Source organism: Leuciscus leuciscus (assembly GCF_965113295.1).
Source record: "Leuciscus leuciscus genome assembly, chromosome: 24".
Lineage (NCBI taxonomy): Eukaryota > Metazoa > Chordata > Actinopteri > Cypriniformes > Leuciscidae > Leuciscus > Leuciscus leuciscus.
The window spans coordinates 6,145,265-6,165,768 of NC_138723.1; the positions used below are offsets into that span (position 1 = coordinate 6,145,265).

At 41.7% G+C, this 20,504-nt stretch overlaps 1 protein-coding gene across 2 annotated transcripts; it reads right to left on the reverse strand.

Moving 5' to 3' along the window:
• Nucleotides 1–7,213: 7,213 nt before the first annotated feature.
• Nucleotides 7,214–12,787, reverse strand: LOC309488998 (interferon-induced protein 44-like). Of its 2 annotated transcripts, XM_082157462.1 has the most exons (7): nucleotides 12,667–12,787; nucleotides 12,513–12,546; nucleotides 11,845–12,049; nucleotides 10,260–10,406; nucleotides 9,983–10,154; nucleotides 8,965–9,065; nucleotides 7,216–8,849 (listed from the first exon to the last, which is right to left on the reverse strand). In XM_082157462.1, exons 1-7 carry the CDS (start codon nucleotides 12,719–12,721, stop codon nucleotides 8,661–8,663), a joined length of 903 nt encoding a protein of 300 aa, XP_082013588.1. In that variant the 5' UTR covers nucleotides 12,722–12,787; the 3' UTR covers nucleotides 7,216–8,660. The 2 variants fall into 2 exon arrangements, with proteins under 2 accessions (XP_082013589.1, XP_082013588.1); XM_082157463.1 differs by lacking the exons at nucleotides 12,513–12,546; nucleotides 12,667–12,787 and adding an exon at nucleotides 10,652–11,618 and having other exon boundaries at nucleotides 7,214–8,849; nucleotides 11,845–11,958.
• Between the last annotated feature and the right edge of the window lie 7,717 nt (nucleotides 12,788–20,504).

The window sequence follows — 20,504 nt, forward strand, 5'->3', positions numbered from 1 at the left end:
CGGGAACAACACAACCGGGAATCACAAACAACAATCTGACAAGGGAGATGAGAAATGCGAGAGTATAGGTGATGAGATGAGCTGCAGCTGGTGATGACAGTGATGAGCGGGATCGCTGATGAGCGTCAATTAGTCGGCACGCCCACACAATCAGCACACACACACACACAACAACAGAAACACGAGACAAGAAGGAGGCATAGGATTTATGAACCGTGACAGTACCCCCCTCCCTAGGAACGCCTCCTGGCGTTCCCAGACTCCCTTACCTGCCGATTGTAATCATCGATAAGGGAGTGATCCAGGATGTCCCTAGCAGGAACCCAACTTCTCTCCTCCGGACCGTAACCTTCCCAGTCCACCAAGTACTGAAATCCGCGTCCCCTCCGTCTCGAGTCCAGAACACGATTGACCGAATAAGTAGGTTCCCCGTCTACGAGTCGCGGCGGGGGGGGAACCGGGGCTGGCGGATTAATGCGAGCAAAGAAAACAGGCTTAATTTTGGACACATGAAAGACGGGATGAATCCTCCTGTACACTGGAGGGAGGTTGAGACGGACTGTCACTGGATTAATGATTTTAGTGACAGAGAACGGGCCAATGAATTTGGGTGCAAGCTTATTAGAAATGGAGCGGAGAGGAATGTCCTTGGTAGAAAGCCACACTTTGGAACCGACAACGTATACGGGAGGCCTACGCCGGTGGCGATCGGCTTTGGCCTTGGTGCGCGCCCCCACTTGGAGTAGAGTCTCACGGGCTCTAGTCCAAGTGCGACGACACCTCTGGACGAAGGCGTGGGCGGAGGGGACCACGACTTCGGATTCCAGACTAGGAAAAATTGGTGGCTGGTATCCTACACTACCCTCAAACGGTGATAGGCCCGTGGATGACACTGGCAACGTGTTGTGGGCGTACTCCACCATAGACAGTTGCTGACTCCAAGAGGAAGGATTCTTGGATACTAAACATCGCAACGCTCTCTCCAAATCCTGGTTGGCTCGCTCAGTTTGACCATTGCTCTGGGGATGGAACCCAGAGGACAGACTGACAGTCGCACCCAGGCATTTACAAAACTCTCGCCAAAATTTGGACACAAATTGGGGTCCCCTGTCAGAAACCACGTCCGTCGGGAGGCCATGTAGCCGAAAGACGTGGTCAACGACTATCAACGCTGTCTCCTTGGCTGAGGGTAATTTGGGCAAGGGAATGAAATGGGCCGCCTTCGAAAACCGGTCCACCACGGTCAAAACTACCGTGTGACCCTGGGAGGGTGGGAGGGCGGTGATAAAATCTAGAGCGATATGGGACCAAGGTCTCGAAGGCACCGGCAGCGGTTGAAGTAACCCATCTGGGGGTCGATTGGAAGTCTTACCCGTGGCGCAAACTGAGCAAGCCAAGACAAAATTGTGAACGTCACGAGCCATGAGAGGCCACCAGAATCGTTGCTTGACCAAAAATTTAGTGCGATTAACTCCTGGATGGCAAGCCACATTGGAACAATGTCCCCACTGAATAACGCTGGACCGTAAACCCTCGGGCACAAATAAACGATTCGGTGGACAACGGGCCGGAGGCGTTACCCCTTCTAAGGCCTTCTTGACCTTCGATTCGATCTCCCATGTGAGTGTAGAGATGAATAGAGTCTCTGGTAAAATGCACTCGGGAGTAGACGGGCGTTCGGAACGGTCAAAAATACGCGATAAAGAGTCGGGTTTGATGTTTTTAGAACCCGGGCGGTACGAAAGAGTAAAGTCAAAACGACCGAAAAAAAGAGCCCACCGAGCCTGCCTGGAGTTTAGTCTTTTAGCAGTCCGAATATATTCCAAGTTCTTGTGATCGGTCCAGACGATAAAAGGTACCCCCGACCCTTCTAACCAGTGGCGCCATTCCTCCAATGCTAACTTGACTGCCAACAACTCTCTGTTGCCAATGTCATAATTGCGCTCGGCAGGGGATAAACGATGAGATAAAAACGCGCAAGGATGCATCTTATCGTCTGAAGGAGAACGCTGGGATAGCACTGCACCTACCCCCACCTCTGACGCATCGACCTCCACCACGAACTGACGTGATGGATCAGGGGTTATCAGGATGGGGGCTGAAACGAAGCAACCCTTGAGTTTGGCAAACGCAGCCTCGGCTGCGTCTGACCACCTGAACGTCGTTCTGGGGGAGGTCAAGGCGGTCAGAGGTGCGGCTAGTTGGCTGAAATTGCGAATGAAACGCCGGTAGAAATTGGCGAACCCCAGAAACCGCTGTAGGGCCTTACGGGAATCTGGGCTTGGCCATTCTACCACAGCCTTGATCTTCTCAGGATCCATACGCATTCCCTCAACCGACACGATGTAACCTAAAAAAGGAACAGACTGTGCATGAAAATCGCATTTCTCCGCCTTGACAAAAAGCCCATTCTCTAGCAACCTCTGGAGCACTTGTCGGACGTGCTGCACATGTTCCTGGAGAGACGAAGAAAAAATCAATATGTCGTCCAGGTAGACATATATGAACTGATCGACCATGTCTCGCAGCACGTCGTTGACAAGTGCTTGGAAGACCGCTGGGGAGTTGGACAGCCCGAAAGGCATGACCAAGTATTCAAAGTGCCCCCTGGGGGTATTAAAGGCGGTCTTCCATTCATCCCCCTCCCTGATGCGGACCAAATGATAAGCATTACGTAAATCCAATTTTGTGAAGACCGACGCTCCCTGCAACCTCTCGAAGGCTGAAGACATCAACGGCAAAGGATAAGTATTCTTTACCGTGATGCTGTTCAGCCCCCGGTAGTCAATACAAGGTCGCAGGGACCCGTCCTTCTTCCCCACAAAAAAGAACCCCGCCCCCGCTGGAGAAGAGGAAGGACGGATGAACCCCGTTGCTAGAGAATCAGAAATATATTTCTCCATAGCCTCCCTCTCTGGAGCAGAGAGTGAATATAATTTGCCCTTAGGCGGAGACGTACCTGGCAATAACTCTATGGCACAGTCATAGGGACGATGCGGAGGAAGAGAAGCAGCCCGAGACTTACTGAACACCTCCTTCAGGTCCAGGTACTCCGCGGGCACGTTAGATAAATCCACTGCCTCCTCCTGAAACACAGGGACAGAAACAGACGGACAGGCAGACACTAGACAAGACTTATGACAAAAACTGCTCCACGCCGACACAGACTTCAATTGCCAGTCCACTCTAGGGTTGTGACGGGTGAGCCAGGGGTGACCAAGGACGATGGGTGCGAGGGGAGTGTCCAGTATGTAAAAGGAAATAGTCTCTGTGTGATTTCCAGATGTTATGAGAGTGATGTCCTCCGTGATGAGTGAGATGGTGGGAAGTTCCTGGCCGTTGAGAGCGTGTACTGAGATCTTGTGTGTGAGGGGTCTGAGGGGAACTTGGAATTTGCGTGCGAATGAGTGATCCATGAAATTACCTTCTGCCCCAGAATCCAGAAGTGCTCGACAGTCGTGAAAGTGAGTTGACCATCTCAGTCTTACCGGAAGGAGAGTAGATGTGGATGAGGACTTCTCGGCGGAGATCCCACCCGATAGTAGCCTCATACTTACTATCGGGCTGGGCCTTTTAACGGACAGTTATAGGCGAAGTGGCCCGCTCCTCCACAGTACATGCAGAGGCCCTGGGACCTCCGCCTTTCCTTCTCCTCCCGGGAAAGCCGAGCTCGCCCCACCTGCATGGGCTCGTGATCGCAGACAGGGCTGACCGCGTCCCCGCCTCCAAATCGTTGGCCCTCGAACCCTCCTGTGGGACGACTGGGCTGAGTGCGGCGATCCATTCGCGATAATCGAGCGTCCACTCTTAATGCCAACGCGATCAGGTCGTTGAGTGATGAGGGAAGGTCCATGGCATAAATCTCCTTCTGGACGCGGTCAGCCAGCCCATGCAGGAACATGTCCCACTGCGCCTCCTCGTTCCATTGACTCTCCGCCGCTAGGGTCCGAAACTCGATTGAAAAGTCCGAAACGGACCTCTCTCCTTGTCGCAGATCAGCCAGCATCCTTGCTGCCTCTCTTCCAGCGACGGCCCGATCGAAAACCCGTTTCATTTCGGCGGAGAGCTCCTGGAACGAGGCGCAGCATGGATCTTGATTCTCCCACACCGCTGTTCCCCAGAGTGCCGCTCTCCCAGTCAGTAGCGTCAACACAAAGGCGACCTTGGCTCGCTCATTATTGAATGTTCTGGGTTGGAGGGAAAAGTGCATGGAGCATCGTGTTAGGAAAGCTCGACAGAAGTTGGGTTCACCTGCATATAACTCGGGAACTGGTAGGCGTGGCTCCGACTGGGAGGGGTTTTCTGGTGGTGGTGGGGGAACCGGCGGTGTGGGGGGCGCAGTGGGAGCTCGCAGTTGTTGAAGCTGTTGGGTGAGCTCGGACACCTGCGTCACTAGAGCCTGAACAGCGCGCGCTGTATCGTTGAGGTTCTTCTCCTGGGAGTCCATTCGAAGTATGCTGCTGTTCACGAACTCTTCCAGTGATCCGGAACTCGCTGCTTCCATTGCTTGGTCAGATTGTTCTGTCATGATGGAAACACGGAAGCAATTGCAAGTAAAAACTCTCTTTTATTTGAGTAATGTAATGATGGTTGGAAAGTGTCCAGAAAGAAACAGGTTAGTGACGCAGGGACTTCGATGGTCAGATGAGTGCCGTGATGGGAAGTGCTGAGGTGACGTGACAAATCCAGAGTGAACATCCACAGGAACACGAACAGGAACAGGAACGAAGAAGGCACCAGACTCGAACGACGACGGGAACAACACAACCGGGAATCACAAACAACAATCTGACAAGGGAGATGAGAAATGCGAGAGTATATATAGGTGATGAGATGAGCTGCAGCTGGTGATGACAGTGATGAGCGGGATCGCTGATGAGCGTCAATTAGTCGGCACGCCCACACAATCAGCACACACACACACACAACAACAGAAACACGAGACAAGAAGGAGGCATAGGATTTATGAACCGTGACAACTGTACTTCTTGACAGGCTGGAAAACTGGGTGGGGCTTTCTGGGATAGTCCTAAAATGGTTCAGGTCATACTTAGATGGGAGAGGTTATTATGTGAGTATAGGAGACCATATGTCTGAGTGGACATCCATGACATGCGGAGTCCCTCAAGGCTCAATTCTTGCTCCACTCCTGTTCAACCTGTAAATGCTCCCAATGAGCCAAATAATGAAAAAGAACCAAATTGCTTACCACAGCTATGCAGACGACACACAGATCTACTTAGCCCTATGCCAGAGGAGAACTGGCCCCCGACTGAGCCCTGGGTTCTCCCAAGGTTTTTTTTGTCCATTAGGTCAGCTGATGGAGTTTTAGGACACCATTAGGTCACTTGATGGAGTTTTTCGGTTCCTTGCCACTGTTGCCTTTGGCTTGCTCAGTTGGGGATATTTTGGGGATATTTAATTTAATTTTATCAATCAATAAATTCCTCTTGAAACAAACTTTGTTGTATTATTTGAATTTAATACTGTGAAGCTGCTTTGATACAATCTGTATTGTGAAAAGCGCTATACAAATAAACTTGACTTGACTTGACTTGACTATTGCCTAACCATTACAGCCCCATTGACTCCCTGTGCCAATGCATTGATGAAGTCAACAGTTGGATGTGCCAAAACTTTCTTCAGTTAAACAAAGACAAAACTGAAGTCATTGCATTTGGAAACAAAGATGAAGTTATCAAGGTGAACGCATACCTTCACTCTAGGGGTCAAACAACAAAAAATCAAGTCAGGAATCTTGGTGTGACACTAGAGTCAGACCTTAGTTTCAGTAGTCATGTCAAAGCAATAACCAAATCAGCATACTATCATCTGAAAAATATTGCAAGAATTAGATGCTTTGTTTCCAGACAAGACTTAGAGAAACTTGTGCATGCTTTCATCACCAGCAGGGTGGATTATTGTAATGGACTCCTCACTGACCTTCCCAAAAAGACCATAAGACAGTTGCAGCTCATACAGAACGCTGCCGCTAGGATTCTGAGCAGAACCAGAAAATATGAACATATCACACCAGTCCTCAGGTCTTTACACTGGCTCCCAGTTAGATTTAGGATTGATTTTAAAGTATTATTACTGGTATATAAATCACTCAATGGCCTAGGACCTCAATACATTGCAGATATGCTCACTGAATATAAACCCAACAGATCACTCAGATCATTAGGATCATATCAGCTAGAAATACCAAGGGTTCACTCTAAGCATGGCGAGTCCGTTTTTAGCTCCTATGCTGGAACCAGCTTCCAGAAGAGATCAGATGCGCTCCTACAGTAGTCACATTCAAATCCAGACTCAAAACACATCTGTTTAGCTATGCATTTACTGAATGAGCACTGTGCCGCTGTTCGTCCGACTGTTTTTACTGTACTGTATTTTATTTTTCTAAACTGTTTTAATTAATCTTATTTCTTTTAATTCTTTTAATTTCTTCTATGTTAAGCACTTTGAATTGCCATTGTGTATAAAATGTGCTATATAAATAAACTTGCCTTGCCTTGCCTTTGTGAAGACTTTCAGAGATGAATGGAGAATAAATCACGTCGAGTGACGAGTCCTGTGTCAATAATGCAGCGATGCGAGCAGCAATGCAGACTGAGGTCACTTCCAATTTCAGGCAACTTATGATCAATGCGGTAAATCTCGTGTTCAAGTTTAAGATGAATCTGAGGTGAAATCCTTGTGGGGAACGAATTCCTCTAGCTGAATTTCCGACTGCACAATTCCTTGTGAGATGATTGTTGCTTGCCTGCCGAATTTCGCCATTTAATTAGCTCCTGAGAAACGCGATAGCTGCTGATAATACTGAAGGAGCTTAAATATGTATATGGTGATAGGTGTCGTATTCCTATAAGTATATGTGGATCAGCTGAGAGTCAGCTGATGTGAGCTTGACTAACGTGACCTGCCAGAACTAACGCTATGCTTGATTTTGTGGTGAACTATCTCAGTTCTCAGGTGTGAAAGCCATCAAAAGTAATGATGTGTTCACGCCTCCTCGCATTAAGCTTTCTCACACAAAACATGTCTTACAAATTTTAAATCAATATATTGTCTTATCTGAATGAGCTGTCAGGATGATTTTCACATAGTTTTGGAGTAAATATTATAGGCTATGTGATACAATTTTTAAAAGTCTTGTGAATAAATAATCAGTATGGGTTTCATGACCTTATTTCCTTTATTTATTTTTTTCACAAACCACGCATAAACGTCAAAACTCAAAATCAAAATCTCAAAACTACAAACTTTTACATACATGCTGCTGACATATTATTGTAGCAGAGTTTGTGCTAAATACAGTGTATTCAGATTTTAGCCATGCAAATGTCACAAGTAACAGAAATAAGAACAAATGTCAGAGCATGTCAGAACACCTCCAGGGCCAGAAAACACCTCAGACCCCAGAGAGTTAATATAGAAAGTGGATTGTGCCATGTGTAAGCATGACATATATGTTCCATTTTTAAAGCTCAAGCAACATGTTTTTCTACCTTACAAGGAAGTTGTAAAGTCCTTCAGTGGTGTATTTAAGTTCAATCTTACTGTACTATAGCAGAGAAATACGGAAACGCAGAGACCTTGCATGAATACAACATCTTCTCAAGTTTCTTTCCTGACATATAAGAATAAAGATTTTTCTTAATTCCAAGTCCACAGGTAGCCTATGTTTGACGGAAAGATAACCTTGCTTTCTGGATTACACCCCTTGACCACCAAAATATTTCAAAGACACAAAACATGAATCTGTGTACACTTGATCAGTATTGGTTTCTTCAAATGATCTTACAACAAAAATAAGTATTTCAACCATTTATTAATCACATTAAAATGTTTAATGGCAAACAGAAATGCCATTAATTTGAAACGGTAAGAAGATTTCTCTATAAGTAAACAAAGACTATTTAAATCAGTCACCTTCTACACATCTTTGCCAACAACCAAGGTTAAAAACATCAGAACCAGAAAGTGTAGGTGTTGGTGAACAATAAGTGTTCACAAACTAAAGTTTTGAATGGGGCAGTTTGAACTGCTGGATGGTGTAATAAAGGACTGTCTGCATATTTTATCATTATCCACTTGTATGACTCATCGTGCATCACAAAACCGACAGAGAATGGAGCATTCTCACGCAGATGATTCAGTTGCCTTTTATATCAATAACAACTAAAGGGATTCTGTTAGAACAAACAGTATGCAAACAGCACACAATGCGCTCATTATAATATTTACTCATGTTCTTATCAAGCACTAAATTATTTCATTTAACCAATTATGACAAACTGTGCTCTAAAGGAAATAAATGAATGTCTTTAATGTCAACTGGTAGACTTGTCAAGTATGTGAGTACTTCAACTAGTGTACGAATGAACTATTGTAGGTGAAAACTCTTGTACTGCTTTAAGATTAACATTTTAAAAATATATAACTAATTGCAATAAACAGTATAATATATTTTCAACAGTGATGAACATTATTACTTGCAGTGAACCTGCTAGACGTCCTTGATTTGTCATACATGGAAAAGGGTATTTTATACATGCATGTATAGTTAGTAAGTGTCATCAATGTGCATTCCATGCTTTGCACTGTTATTGAGCAGAGTAATTGTATTGACTGTATTGTATTAATTGTTTGCATCAGTTTGAAGCAGCATCTCTCAGTCTATCAGCATCTCTCAGTCTATCATTAGCAAGGTTTACCATTTGGTCAAATGCCTTTAGAATGAGAACATCAACATCATCATCTGTGTCGAACTCCTCACTGTAGTTCTTCACTGGAAAGATGTTGTTCATTGACACTCCGATCTTGTCACTACACACCTGCATCTAAAGAACAAAAAGATGTAAAGCCAAAAAATTAATGATGATTCAACAAATATCAGACAAACCTAATATAAAAAAAAGTAAAAAAAGTAAAACACATATAGGATGTTAAATGCACCTTCTCTCTGATCTTCTTACTGGTGTAGATCTTCCTTAGGTCTTTACTCACCAGTGGACATACTAAATCCACTTTAGTCATGACGATCACTTGAGGAATCCCTACAATGATAGTGATACATCTGTTATCTTTTTATAAGAAAAGAGCACATTTCCATTGTTTACAAATTATGGAAGGCAAAAGTATTTATTAAGTTTTAAAGGGTTAGTTCACCCAAAAATGAAAATTCTGTCAGTAATTACTCACCCTCATGTTGTTCCAACCCCGTAAGACTTTCGTTCATCTTCGGAACACAAATTAAGATATTTTTGATGAAATCTGAGTGCTGGATCACTCCTCCACAGGCCTCGAGTCTTTTCACGTAGTGTAATAGCGTAGCGCGTCACCACGTATCACACACATGACTATAGCGTCGCCCAATAGTGAGCCTACGTGGTGACGTGCAACACAGACGCGCTACGCTATTACACTACGTGAAAAGACTCGAGGCCCAGAGAGAAGCAAATGAAAAGTGGAATAAAGCCGTTATTTTTGTTTGTTTTTGCGCACAAAAAGTATTCTTGTCGCTTTATAAACTTAAGATTGAGCCACTGGAGTCACTTGGACTATATTAACAATGTCTTTAATACATTTTCTGAGCCAGCAATTTATAGTGTCCATAAGCCTGTGGAGGAGTGATCCAGCACTCAGATTTAATAAAAAATATCTTAATTTGTGTTCCGAAGATGAACGAAAGTCTTACGGGGTTGGAACAACATGAGGGTGAGTAATTACTGGCAGAATTTTCATTTTTGGGTGAACTAACCCTTTAATATGTTTTGCACAATGTATTTTTGATGGGCTCTTGCATCCAATCAAATCAAGGTTTTCCCAACAGTTGTTTTGAACAAGAAATAATTACAATAATAATTCCATGCAAACAGTTGTCAATGTTTTCTATTAATGTTACATCCCACCTCTGTACTGTACTCTTAAACTCTCCAGTGTCAGTAACCACATATTTAAAGGCCAGTCTTACCGTTTTCGCTGCATCTTGTGCGGATTATGTGCAATTTATCAGTAAGTTTTTCATCTAAGAACTGGACTAAAGTTGCATCCACAACATAAACCAGGCAGAAAGCCTGATCAGAGAGCAAAGGGTCACTGATGTAATCTTCACTCTTATGACTGAGTGGCTCCTGTGGGTGGAACTAAAATTTAAAATGAAGACAAAACATATGAAAATGTCAGTTAGACTGTCAAAATAATTTGTATTTGTACAATGTTTAATTTTTCTAATAAATGTGGTTTATTACTTTGTAGTCATTCTTGACATGTCCATATATGGCATTGATGATATCTTCTGGCCGAGGCCCACACATTACTGCAGGTTCCAAACCCCTTGTGTCAATCAAGGAAAAAGGCAAATCACCATCTTTACTTCTGACGCGGTGTGTTTTAAGCTAAAAAAAACAACAACAAAAAAAGCATTCAGGAGGATTCATAAATAATGTTTATTCCAACTGACAAATTTAGACAAAGCCATAATGCACATACTATTGTAACAGTGTGATTGTATCAATCGCATAACGAAGGAGTTCCAAGAAAACTGTTGATAAACTGATAGAACTGAAGCAAAACACAAATGAGATTGTAGAAGTAAAGTTCTAGTAGACACAAACCACACAAATAATAAACAAGAACTGACCATGAACATCTCGGTTACTATTCGTCCCCTTGGAATTATAAGGTTCTATCTGACATTTTTGTCAAAATTTAGTTATTCACATATTCTTATTCTGTGACCACTTCTTTACATTATGTGATGTTGTTTTTTAAGTTGTGTACATTTTGGAACTTTTTATTTAGAAAATAAAAAGGTTATTTCTACACAGTCGAATGGAATGCAAAAACTTTAAAGCTCAATATCTCAAAACTGCTCAGAACGCAAATAGAACCTTATAATTCCTAGGGGACGTATTGTAAACTCCATTCCCTGATGGAGGGAACATCTTGGGTTACGACTGTAACCCTTGTTCCCTGAGAAGGGAACGAGACGCTGAGTCGAAGACGACACATTGGGGAATGCCTCCAGCGTGATCGTGTCTGAAACACGTGTGGATTAAGTGCAATCTCGATTGGTGTTGCATCATGACATCACATGTGATGGTGCATACGGAAGCTACAAAGGGACGCCGGCACACAACAGTGTTAGCTTCTGAAAAGTCGAAGCCAGTTGTTCTCAGGCACTCAGGAGGTGTGGCAAAGGGATGCAGCATCGTACAGTCATAACCCGAGACGTTCCCTTTCGCGCTGCATCGAAGACGACACTTTGGGGAAGAAAATGCCCATTGCGTCACACTGACTAGTGCCTGTCCTGGTGTGAAGCAGGAGGAGGTGGTGCGTCCCCTAAGCGTGGGCTATCTGCCCATGGCGAATGAGGCTATGGCCGAGAGTGAGGAAGCACAGGATTCTCCACCCGATTCTTCGGCCAGGATTTAATCATCCGACCGTGTGTGTGACCCAATGCCCATGGTGACCTGGGAATTCAGAATTCCTCATCCTCTCCAGAGAACAAAAGGCAGCGATCTACATCAGATCCTTATCCGGAGCGCTGAATGAGATACATGGTGCCTCACGTTAGGGACCCGCACCAACATTCAGCAACTCGACGGCTCGAGGAAACCAGAAAGTAAACAGAAAGGAGAAACAGGGACAAACGGAAACAGAAGAATCAAAGTATCAAACGGAAAGTCAACAGAAACATCATTGTGACAACTATGGGTAATCTAAAGAATTTTAGTTTACTGAGAAAATTAAAACTTGTTTATGCATTTTGTTGGAAGAAAAAAAAAATCTTACTGTATATGTGCAATATTATATAAAAAAAATAATACCTACTTTTTTTGTAAAACTGTGACTAGCGCCACTACTTGAATCAGCTATTGCGCTACTTGTGATCCGTCCTTGGAAAACGCTGTTGACAGAATTAATAAAACTGGACTTCCCTCCTCCAATCTGTCCAGCTACAAGGATCTTGATGTCTTTCACATCTGGATTACTCACAGAGAACTCTTCTAGGCTTTTCTTCAGCTCTTCTTTTTGTCTATGCAAGTACAAGAAACAAAATACTTTGAAGAAAGGAACTTCAGAAAAACTGCTGATTTGTCATATATTGCACATTCAAGTCTCATTTGGTCACACCTTAATTTAGATATTTATTTAGCCAAGGACTTAGTGTGTTTGGCAATATAAAAAGAATAAGCTCTTACTGAAATCTTTAAAACAGTACATTATGTTGGTAAACAATATAGTGTTGATTCTAGTCACTGGCATCTACTAATAATAGGAAACATTAAAGGCCACTATTATTGATAAAATTATGCATTTGTTATTATTGCTATAATGTCTGTTGTTATTTATTGTGTTAATATATTTTCATATCCAATTCTTGTTTGCTATGAAAGTCATATATACCATCACCCTTTTATAAATATATTTATATCTATTCATGGAAATAAGACAAATAGGCAACATTATTTTCTACATAGCATGAATGGTAAACTTACCCCCAGTCAATTCTCCTCCATGGTGTTTCCAATTCTACATACAGTATATAAACAGAAAATATGATTATCTATGGGTGTGTCCCCTGTCGGAATACAAATCATATAATACTGCAAAATTATGCAAAAAATATATGTAAATCATTGCCTAATTCACCTTGGCTTAGTGGTAGATCAGGTTTTGGTTCCGGTTTTGAAGGTTCGCCTCCCATTATCTGCTGTTTTTCTCAGAAGAATGGTCACTTCACGTTTTTCAGTCAGTCTGCTGCCCAGTGTGGAAGCTTACATCACGGTGCCCGTATATATAGCCTCCTGTTCCTTTTTCACTTTCACTTTCTATTTTACACACAATACTGGGAACACATTTAAATGCATATTGAATTAATTACTTTACCACATAATTTCTTTTGTAAAAGCAGAATACTTAAAGGCATTTTGTTTTAATTAATCTCAAATGAATTGTCTGATATACATCATCAGTACAAAGTGAAATATTTATAAAGTCCTAACAGGATGGAAAGAGTTAAAATCGATGTAATGCCAGCCTCCATTTCCAGGAAACAGAAGCTAAAAGTGATTTGAAAGTGCTGTATCATTCTAGGGAGGCGGAGCCAAGATAGCACAGGCAAAAACCTACAGATTATTTTTGTCTCAAAACTAACATTTGGGTTGTTTATTATATTTAATACTTGATTATGTATATAAACAGATTGGAGACAAAAAAAGAAAGAAAAAAAGAACAAGATAAAGTTTCATGGTAAGGTGTTGGGCCACCACATGCCGCTTAAACAGCTTCAGTTTTCTTTTTTTCTTCAAAATTTAGTCCTTTTTAGCATTTTGATAATGGTAGTAGAGAGTGCTACCATCATCATCAAAATACCAAAATCACCCATTGGTGTTCAATTGGGTTGAGATCTGGTGACTGAAGGTCATTGTATATGATTCACATCATTTTCATATTGATGCCAGCAGCCACATCACCCTGTAGCCCAAGACTGGTTGTCCACTGAAGCTTAGCAGTGTTGAGCCTAGTTAGTACCTGGATTGGAGACCTCCTGGGAAAACTAGGGCTGGATCCCAAATGGCACATTTCATGTGGACTCGCGGTCTCGTACAAGTCCGTAGGGTGTCCCATTCGGCATTCTAGTGCTCAGAAGTGTGCTCGCGAGCGCCGCCTTTCTGTCTGTCGGATGAGACGTGCCAGATAGCATGGTGACATTGATACAATGTTGTGTTTTGATCCAAACCATAATTTTGGTTGAGATTGACATTTCAATGTTTAAAGTGTGTTGGATCAGCAGAGGTGGGACAAAGTCATTGTTATGCAAGTCACAAGTAAGTCTCAAGTCTTTGCCCTCGAGTCCCGAGTCAAGTCGAGTCAAAGATGAGGCAAGTCCCGAGTCGAGTCAAAAGTCAAAGCCAACAAGTCTCAAGTCGAGTCCAAAGTCCTACCATTTTAGTTTCGAGTCATTTCAAGTCCTCTTACCACAGAAATAAAATGTATACAAATCATGTACGTCAGTAAGATTTGTATTTATTTAAACCTCTTTTTATACAATGACATTAATCAAATACAGTAAAAAACAGAAAATTTAATTTTCACAAAAAATGCTTGTATTTCAACAGCATATTGCACTAGAACAATGCACAGCATGCAGCTTCAGTCCTGTATTGTATTAACCTCATATTGCAAAACAGTTTAACTTTCAAATAGACATGGGTCGTTTTAGCCTAAACCTTTTTAAACATGTCATCAATAAAATCCTCACTCCTCAAAATTATCACTTCTGAAAAACTGGACCAACCTGATAATATAATTGGATTGCGTGTTGCAGTGCGTATGCGGTGCAAGACCAGCACGCGCAATAGTGCTTTCACATACCGGTATGCTGCGTTTGCAGTGCGTGATCCGCGGCTGTACCACAAATACATACTCACTATTTGTATTTCAAATCCAGAAGTTATTAGCATCTTTTATTTAAAAAAAAAATTGTCAGCATTGCGATTCTCTTTGTACACACGTATACACTCTTTAATAGACGTATTCACGTTTAAATACAATTTAAACAACGTATTATTTAATGCATTACTCTTATATAATTATATATTAAGTTGCTCAAGCAAGTGGTAAAATATTTAACCATGTACTTATATTAAAATCGCATAGCCTACATTTTAAATTAAAACTTAAAATTGACAAAAACAGCAGACTCATACTCTTTCTTTTGCATAATTTAAATCTTTATACAATAAATCTCGCATGTCACAAAGAACTTGTTTTTCCACCTCCACGAATGAGACGAGTGTTATGTTGCCTTGTTGAAATATGTATTTTCCCTTGATTTAGGCTACCCCGGTCTTAACGTCTCAGCATTGCGATTCTCTTTGTACACATACACTCTTTAATAGACGCATGCACGTTTAAACACAATTTAAACAACGTAGGCCTATTATTCAATGCATTACTTCTACTTATATTAAGCAAGTGGTCAAATATTTAACCATGTAGGCTACTTATAAAAAAACAGCCGACTCTCATGTCTTTTATTTTAATATTAAATTAATACAATAAATCTCGCATGTCACAAGGAACATGTTTTTCCACCTCCACGAATGAGACGAGTGTCGTTCATTATGTCGCCTTGTTGAGGTAAATTGTAGTTTTCCTTGCTTTACCCTGGTCTTAAAGTGAAAATAGTATTTAATTAAATACATTTATGGTGAGATTACTACATTTTATTTAATTAATCGCGTTTATGGTGAAATTACTAAATTTTTAGGTCAATCTGTGTTCATTTTGACCACGAAACATGCGCTGTCACTTTAATTCAGCGCGTGCAGCACATGTGCAGCACAGCAGAAATAGACTCGGTGCGGAAACGATCGCGGCACTGCTGTATACGCACCGCACCTGGAACGGATCGACGGACTGCAACCGCGTGCAGTGTGAAAGCTCTGACCTGTTAACATGGGTACGGAAAAAAATACGCACCGCTGGCGCATACGCACTGCAAACGGAGTTTGTGTGAAACGGGCGTTAGATGCTGTCGAATCAAAACAACGTGGGACTACAGTGATTGGATGTCGTGCAGGCAGCGCGCGCGCTCGCTGCATGCATACAGCTGGTGCACATTTTTTTCACAGATGCAGATAAACTGAGAGCGGCGCGGCCGTGTGGACATTTTTTTCCCCAGTTTTCATGGGAAGTAGCAAGTCTTCTCGAGTCAAAAGGCGCAAGTCCAAGTGAAGTCACGAGTCATTGATGTTAAAGTCCAAGTCGAGTTGCAAGTCTTTGTACATTTTGTCGAGTCGAGTCTGAAGTCATCAAATTCATGACTCGAGTCTGACTCGAGTCCAAGTCACATGACTCGAGTCCACACCTCTGTGGATCAGCATTGAAATTTTGATGAAAGTCAACAGCACACATGGGTGGAGACACACCCTGCGTCTCAATGTCCATACTATCCACCCTAAACAGTATGTGAGATTAAAATAAGTGTGTCTCAAAGCATAGCATGTTGAAAAGAGAATGCCAGAAGTCCTCGGATGATCTACTATTTCCGGTGGATTTTTTAAGTGTTTTTCTTCAAACACATTTTGAATGTGTTTTCTCATGAAAGACTGCAGATCAATGTGGTTCTGCGTTTCTCTCTGATACGGTAGGAAATTAAATGAAATTAAATGTGGAGGATTTTATCTTTGACAATATGATTGACAGGTCAGTTTGCATGACAGGATGCGACAGAGAGCAGTCGTTAAAGACGCTATTATATGACGTGATAGTATGTCCCAAAGCTTGTCTACTCTTCTGATACACACTAAAAAGTATGCAGGTTTTTTTTCTTTCACAAAAAGAGTACATACCTTTAGGGCGTAGTTTAAGTAGACGATTTGAGACGCAGCAAGTGACATTGAACTAACAGTGATTTGTAGTTGATGAGCACAAGATCATTCAGGCATGTATCTCTGCAGAACTCTAGTGGGTGTTTCTCAATCAGTGGGGGTTTTCAAACCACAATGGGCATTTTCAACCGCTTTACCCGATTTGTTCTAATCCACTGGGGGCTTGGTTTAGGGGTGGGCCTTCATGATTTTAGCAAGTCTGTGTCATGTTTATCAAATAAAATCTGAAGACGTAGACAAAACGTAGACTCCACTTCATTGATGGTAGCTTATGTTGAACTTTATTCTTGTTCAAACAGACGCTGTATGAAGCAGTACATAAAGTATTGAATGAAAATGTCTCTGAAACATGTGTGTATTATTTGGCAAATGTTGTATTTATTTCACTTCAGCTGTGGTAAAGTATGCACACACCACGTTAGCGGTCACTACAGGAACCAGAAAGTGTCCGACTTCACGTCTCCGTTTGCAGCTCCTCCCCGCCTGCACGCGGCTACTCTCGCCGATCGGTTACATCCAGCCACAGCCGATGTCGAATACACCTTTAAGCTCCAACTGAAAGTTTTCATTGATCCTAATGACATTGATTAACTGCTTCAGGTGTGTTTAATTAGGGCTGAAGATAAAATCGGACAACCCTGCCATAGTGCTTTCTTTTGATATTGAAGCATTAATAGATTTTAGAACAATAAATTGAATCAACAGGATTTAATGATACTATAGTCATAGTTAGAATATTTTGAGTTCAGCACCGTGGACCATCAAAAAGTGTTTTTGTGTTCAAAAAGCGAATCATATTGTGTTTAGTATATTAACATTCTTGAATGTGACTTTATGTAGGCTATGACAACTGAGTTCTAGTAGTGGGAAGTTCGCATAATTTTACTGACTCGGATCTTTGAATATCGTTATATGCAGTCTGTAGTACCGGATACAGAATTGATTAGGTCACGTTTCGAGTCTGTTGACATCGGGTTCGAGTAATTTTTTTCATCACGTGACAGCCACATAACATTGTAACATTGATCAAACCATATTACCAAAGATTATTTTTGTTAATTTCAGTGTTGATTCAACAGCAGTGATGTTGATTCAACATCATAGTGTATGGTTGATTCAACAATATTACAATTGATTATTTTTATTCATTTCAATATTGATTCAGCGTCAGTGATGTAGGATCAATCATAGTGTAACATTGATTCAACATTATTACCAGTGATTATTTTATTCATTTCAATATTGATTTCGCATCAGTGATGTAGAATCAATCATAGTGTATTGTCAAATCAATAGCATTACCACTTATTTTTGTTGTTGAATCAATATTATTACTGTTAATTTGTAATAATAAACATTATTTCAACATTAACTGAGGGTGCAAAAGTGATGTTGATAAAATATCCTCTGTTCAGAAGACCGCCAATCCTTTACACAAGCTTTGGATACTGTCAATAACAAAACGTGAATTTCAGTCAAATTTCAAATATATGTAGTGGAGTGCAGTCTTACGGAGAGACTCAGGAAGAGGTTGCAACTTTTAGACACACCTGGACATTTCTGAATGGTTAGTGGATACATTTGTGTAGCCTAGTTGTTGTGGAGTTACATTGATTCATCTCATCGACTTGCATGTATCATCATGTTTAAGTTGACACAGTTCCCTGAGGTCTTTATAAGACAGCTGTGACATTTTTTGGTCAAATAGTGTTCTGTGCTCGTCTGTCTGTGCAGCCAATGACAGAACAGTTTGCATCCTTTACTGGAATGTTTTCCATTGCGTTAGAACTGGTTACACTGTTGTCGCTTGCGTAAAACAAACCGTGGGTAGAAACGTTCAGATTAAGGGGCGGTAATATTATAATAAGATCCCCTTCCTACATCAGAAGGGGAGCGAAATCTGATCGGCCTATTTTTTGTCATGCTTGTAGAAAAAGAGAGTTACTTGGTTGTCACTTTCCATGTTTTTTTTTGGGTTGGTAGGTCCACTGGGGACCCGATTATAGCACTTAAACTTGGAAAAAGTCAGATTTTCATTATATGTTCCCTTTAAAAATCCCATGGCACTTCTCTTAAACAGTAGGTGCAACCTCGGTGTCCTGGACAAATTCCCTACATTGGTTCTTACAATCATGGCCTCCTTATAATCCCCATCCATTGAATTGTTTGTGTTACGTCCACATAATATACTTGGCATCTAGAGGTTATGGAACGTAACATAGAACAATTTTTTAAATAGAAATAATTGAATAGAAAGTTGTTTAAAGTAATATACACTCAAAGGAACACCTGTTCAATATCTCATTAATGCAATTATCTAATCAACCAATCACATGGCAGTTGCTTCAATGCATTTAGTGGTGTGGTCCTGGTCAAGACAATCTCCTGAACTCCAAACTGAATGTCAGAATGGGAAAGAAAGGTGATTTAAGCAATTTTGAGCGTGGCATGGTTGTTGGTGCCAGACGGGCCGGTCTGAGTATTTCACAATCTGCTCAGTTACTGGGATTTTCACGCACAACCATTTCTAGGGTTTACAAAGAATGGTGTGAAAAGGGAAAAACATCCAGTATGCGGCAGTCCTGTGGGCGAAAATGCCTTGTTGATGCTAGAGGTCAGAGGAGAATGGGCCGACTGATTCAAGCTGATAGAAGAGCAACTTTGACTGAAATAACCACTCGATACAACCGAGGTATGCAGCAAAGCATTTGTGAAGCCACAACACACACAACCTTGAGGCGGATGAGCTACAACAGCAGAAGACCCCACCGGGTACCACTCATCTCCACTACAAATAGGAAAAAGAGGCTACAATTTGCACGAGCTCACCAAAATTGGACAGTTGAAGACTGGAAAAATGTTGCCTGGTCTGATGAGTCTCGATTTCTGTTGAGACATTCAGATGGTAGAGTCAGAATTTGGCGTAAACAGAATGAGAACATGGATCCATCATGCCTTGTTACCACTGTGCAGGCTGGTGGTGGTGGTGTAATGGTGTGGGGGATGTTTTCTTGGCACACTTTAGGCCCCTTAGTGCCAATTGGGCATCGTTTAAATGCCACGGCCTACCTGAGCATTGTTCTGACCATGTCCATCCCTTTATGACCACCATGTACCCATCCTCTGATGGCTACTTCCAGCAGGATAATGCACCATGTCACAAAGCTCGAATCATTTCAAATTGGTTTCTTGAACATGACAATGAGTTCACTGTACTAAAATGGCCCCCACAGTCACCAGATCTCAACCCAATAGAGCATCTTTGGGATGTGGTGGAACGGGAGCTTCGTGCCCTGGATGTGCATCCCACAAATCTCCATCAACTGCAAGATGCTATGCTATCAATATGGGCCAACATTTCTAAAGAATGCTTTCAGCACCTTGTTGAATCAATGCCACGTAGAATTAAGGCAGTTCTGAAGGCGAAAGGGGGTCAAACACAGTATTAGTATGGTGTTCCTAATAATCCTTTAGGTGAGTGTACTTGCACTCTATTGAGGAGATGTAATGTGATAAATTAAGAAACAGGCAGAGACCAAACTGGATTTGCACTTGCTTTTAGTAAGTAATATAGTTTGATATAACAAAACACCCTATGACACAAACCGTTAATCAAATATACGTCCAAACAATCTATTTACAAATTATATACAACATAAACGATAAATAATTACAAAGCGAGGGACAAGAGCGGTGCTAAAGAAAATAAATAAATAAAACAAACACGTTAACTAAACCCCAGGACAAACACTAACCTCAAGTAAAGAAACAGGGGAAAACAATCTTCAGCGTAAAATGCCACTAACTACACTACCTAATAAACATAAATACATAGATTGGCACCCGCTCATAAACTAGTGTGTTAAATAGTTTTTACTCTGCGTGTTGTGAAATGTAAATCACGTGATGTACTAACCTGGGGGGTATTCCAGAAAGCTTGGTTAACTTACCATTTGGTAAATCATAACCTCTGGGTTGATTTACCCCAAACCCGCATACCATGAGTATGTCGGTTCCAAAACACCTGATAAGAGTTAGTTTAATCAACCTCCTACTGGTTACCCAGAGTTAATGCGCGTGCATAAAGGCGTT

What these genes read in the sequence shown, in the direction of transcription:
- LOC309488998 (XM_082157462.1), bottom strand. Translation starts at nt 12,721, where the DNA reads ATGGGAGGCGAACCTTCAAAACCGGAACCAAAACCTGATCTACCACTA. An exon ending in ATGTCAAGAATGACTACAAA is followed by an intron (nt 10,155 to 10,259) that starts GTAATAAACCAC and finishes TTTAAATTTTAG; the next exon opens with TTCCACCCACAGGAGCCACT. An exon ending in CACAAGATGCAGCGAAAACG is followed by an intron (nt 9,066 to 9,982) that starts GTAAGACTGGCC and finishes CTATCATTGTAG; the next exon opens with GGATTCCTCAAGTGATCGTC.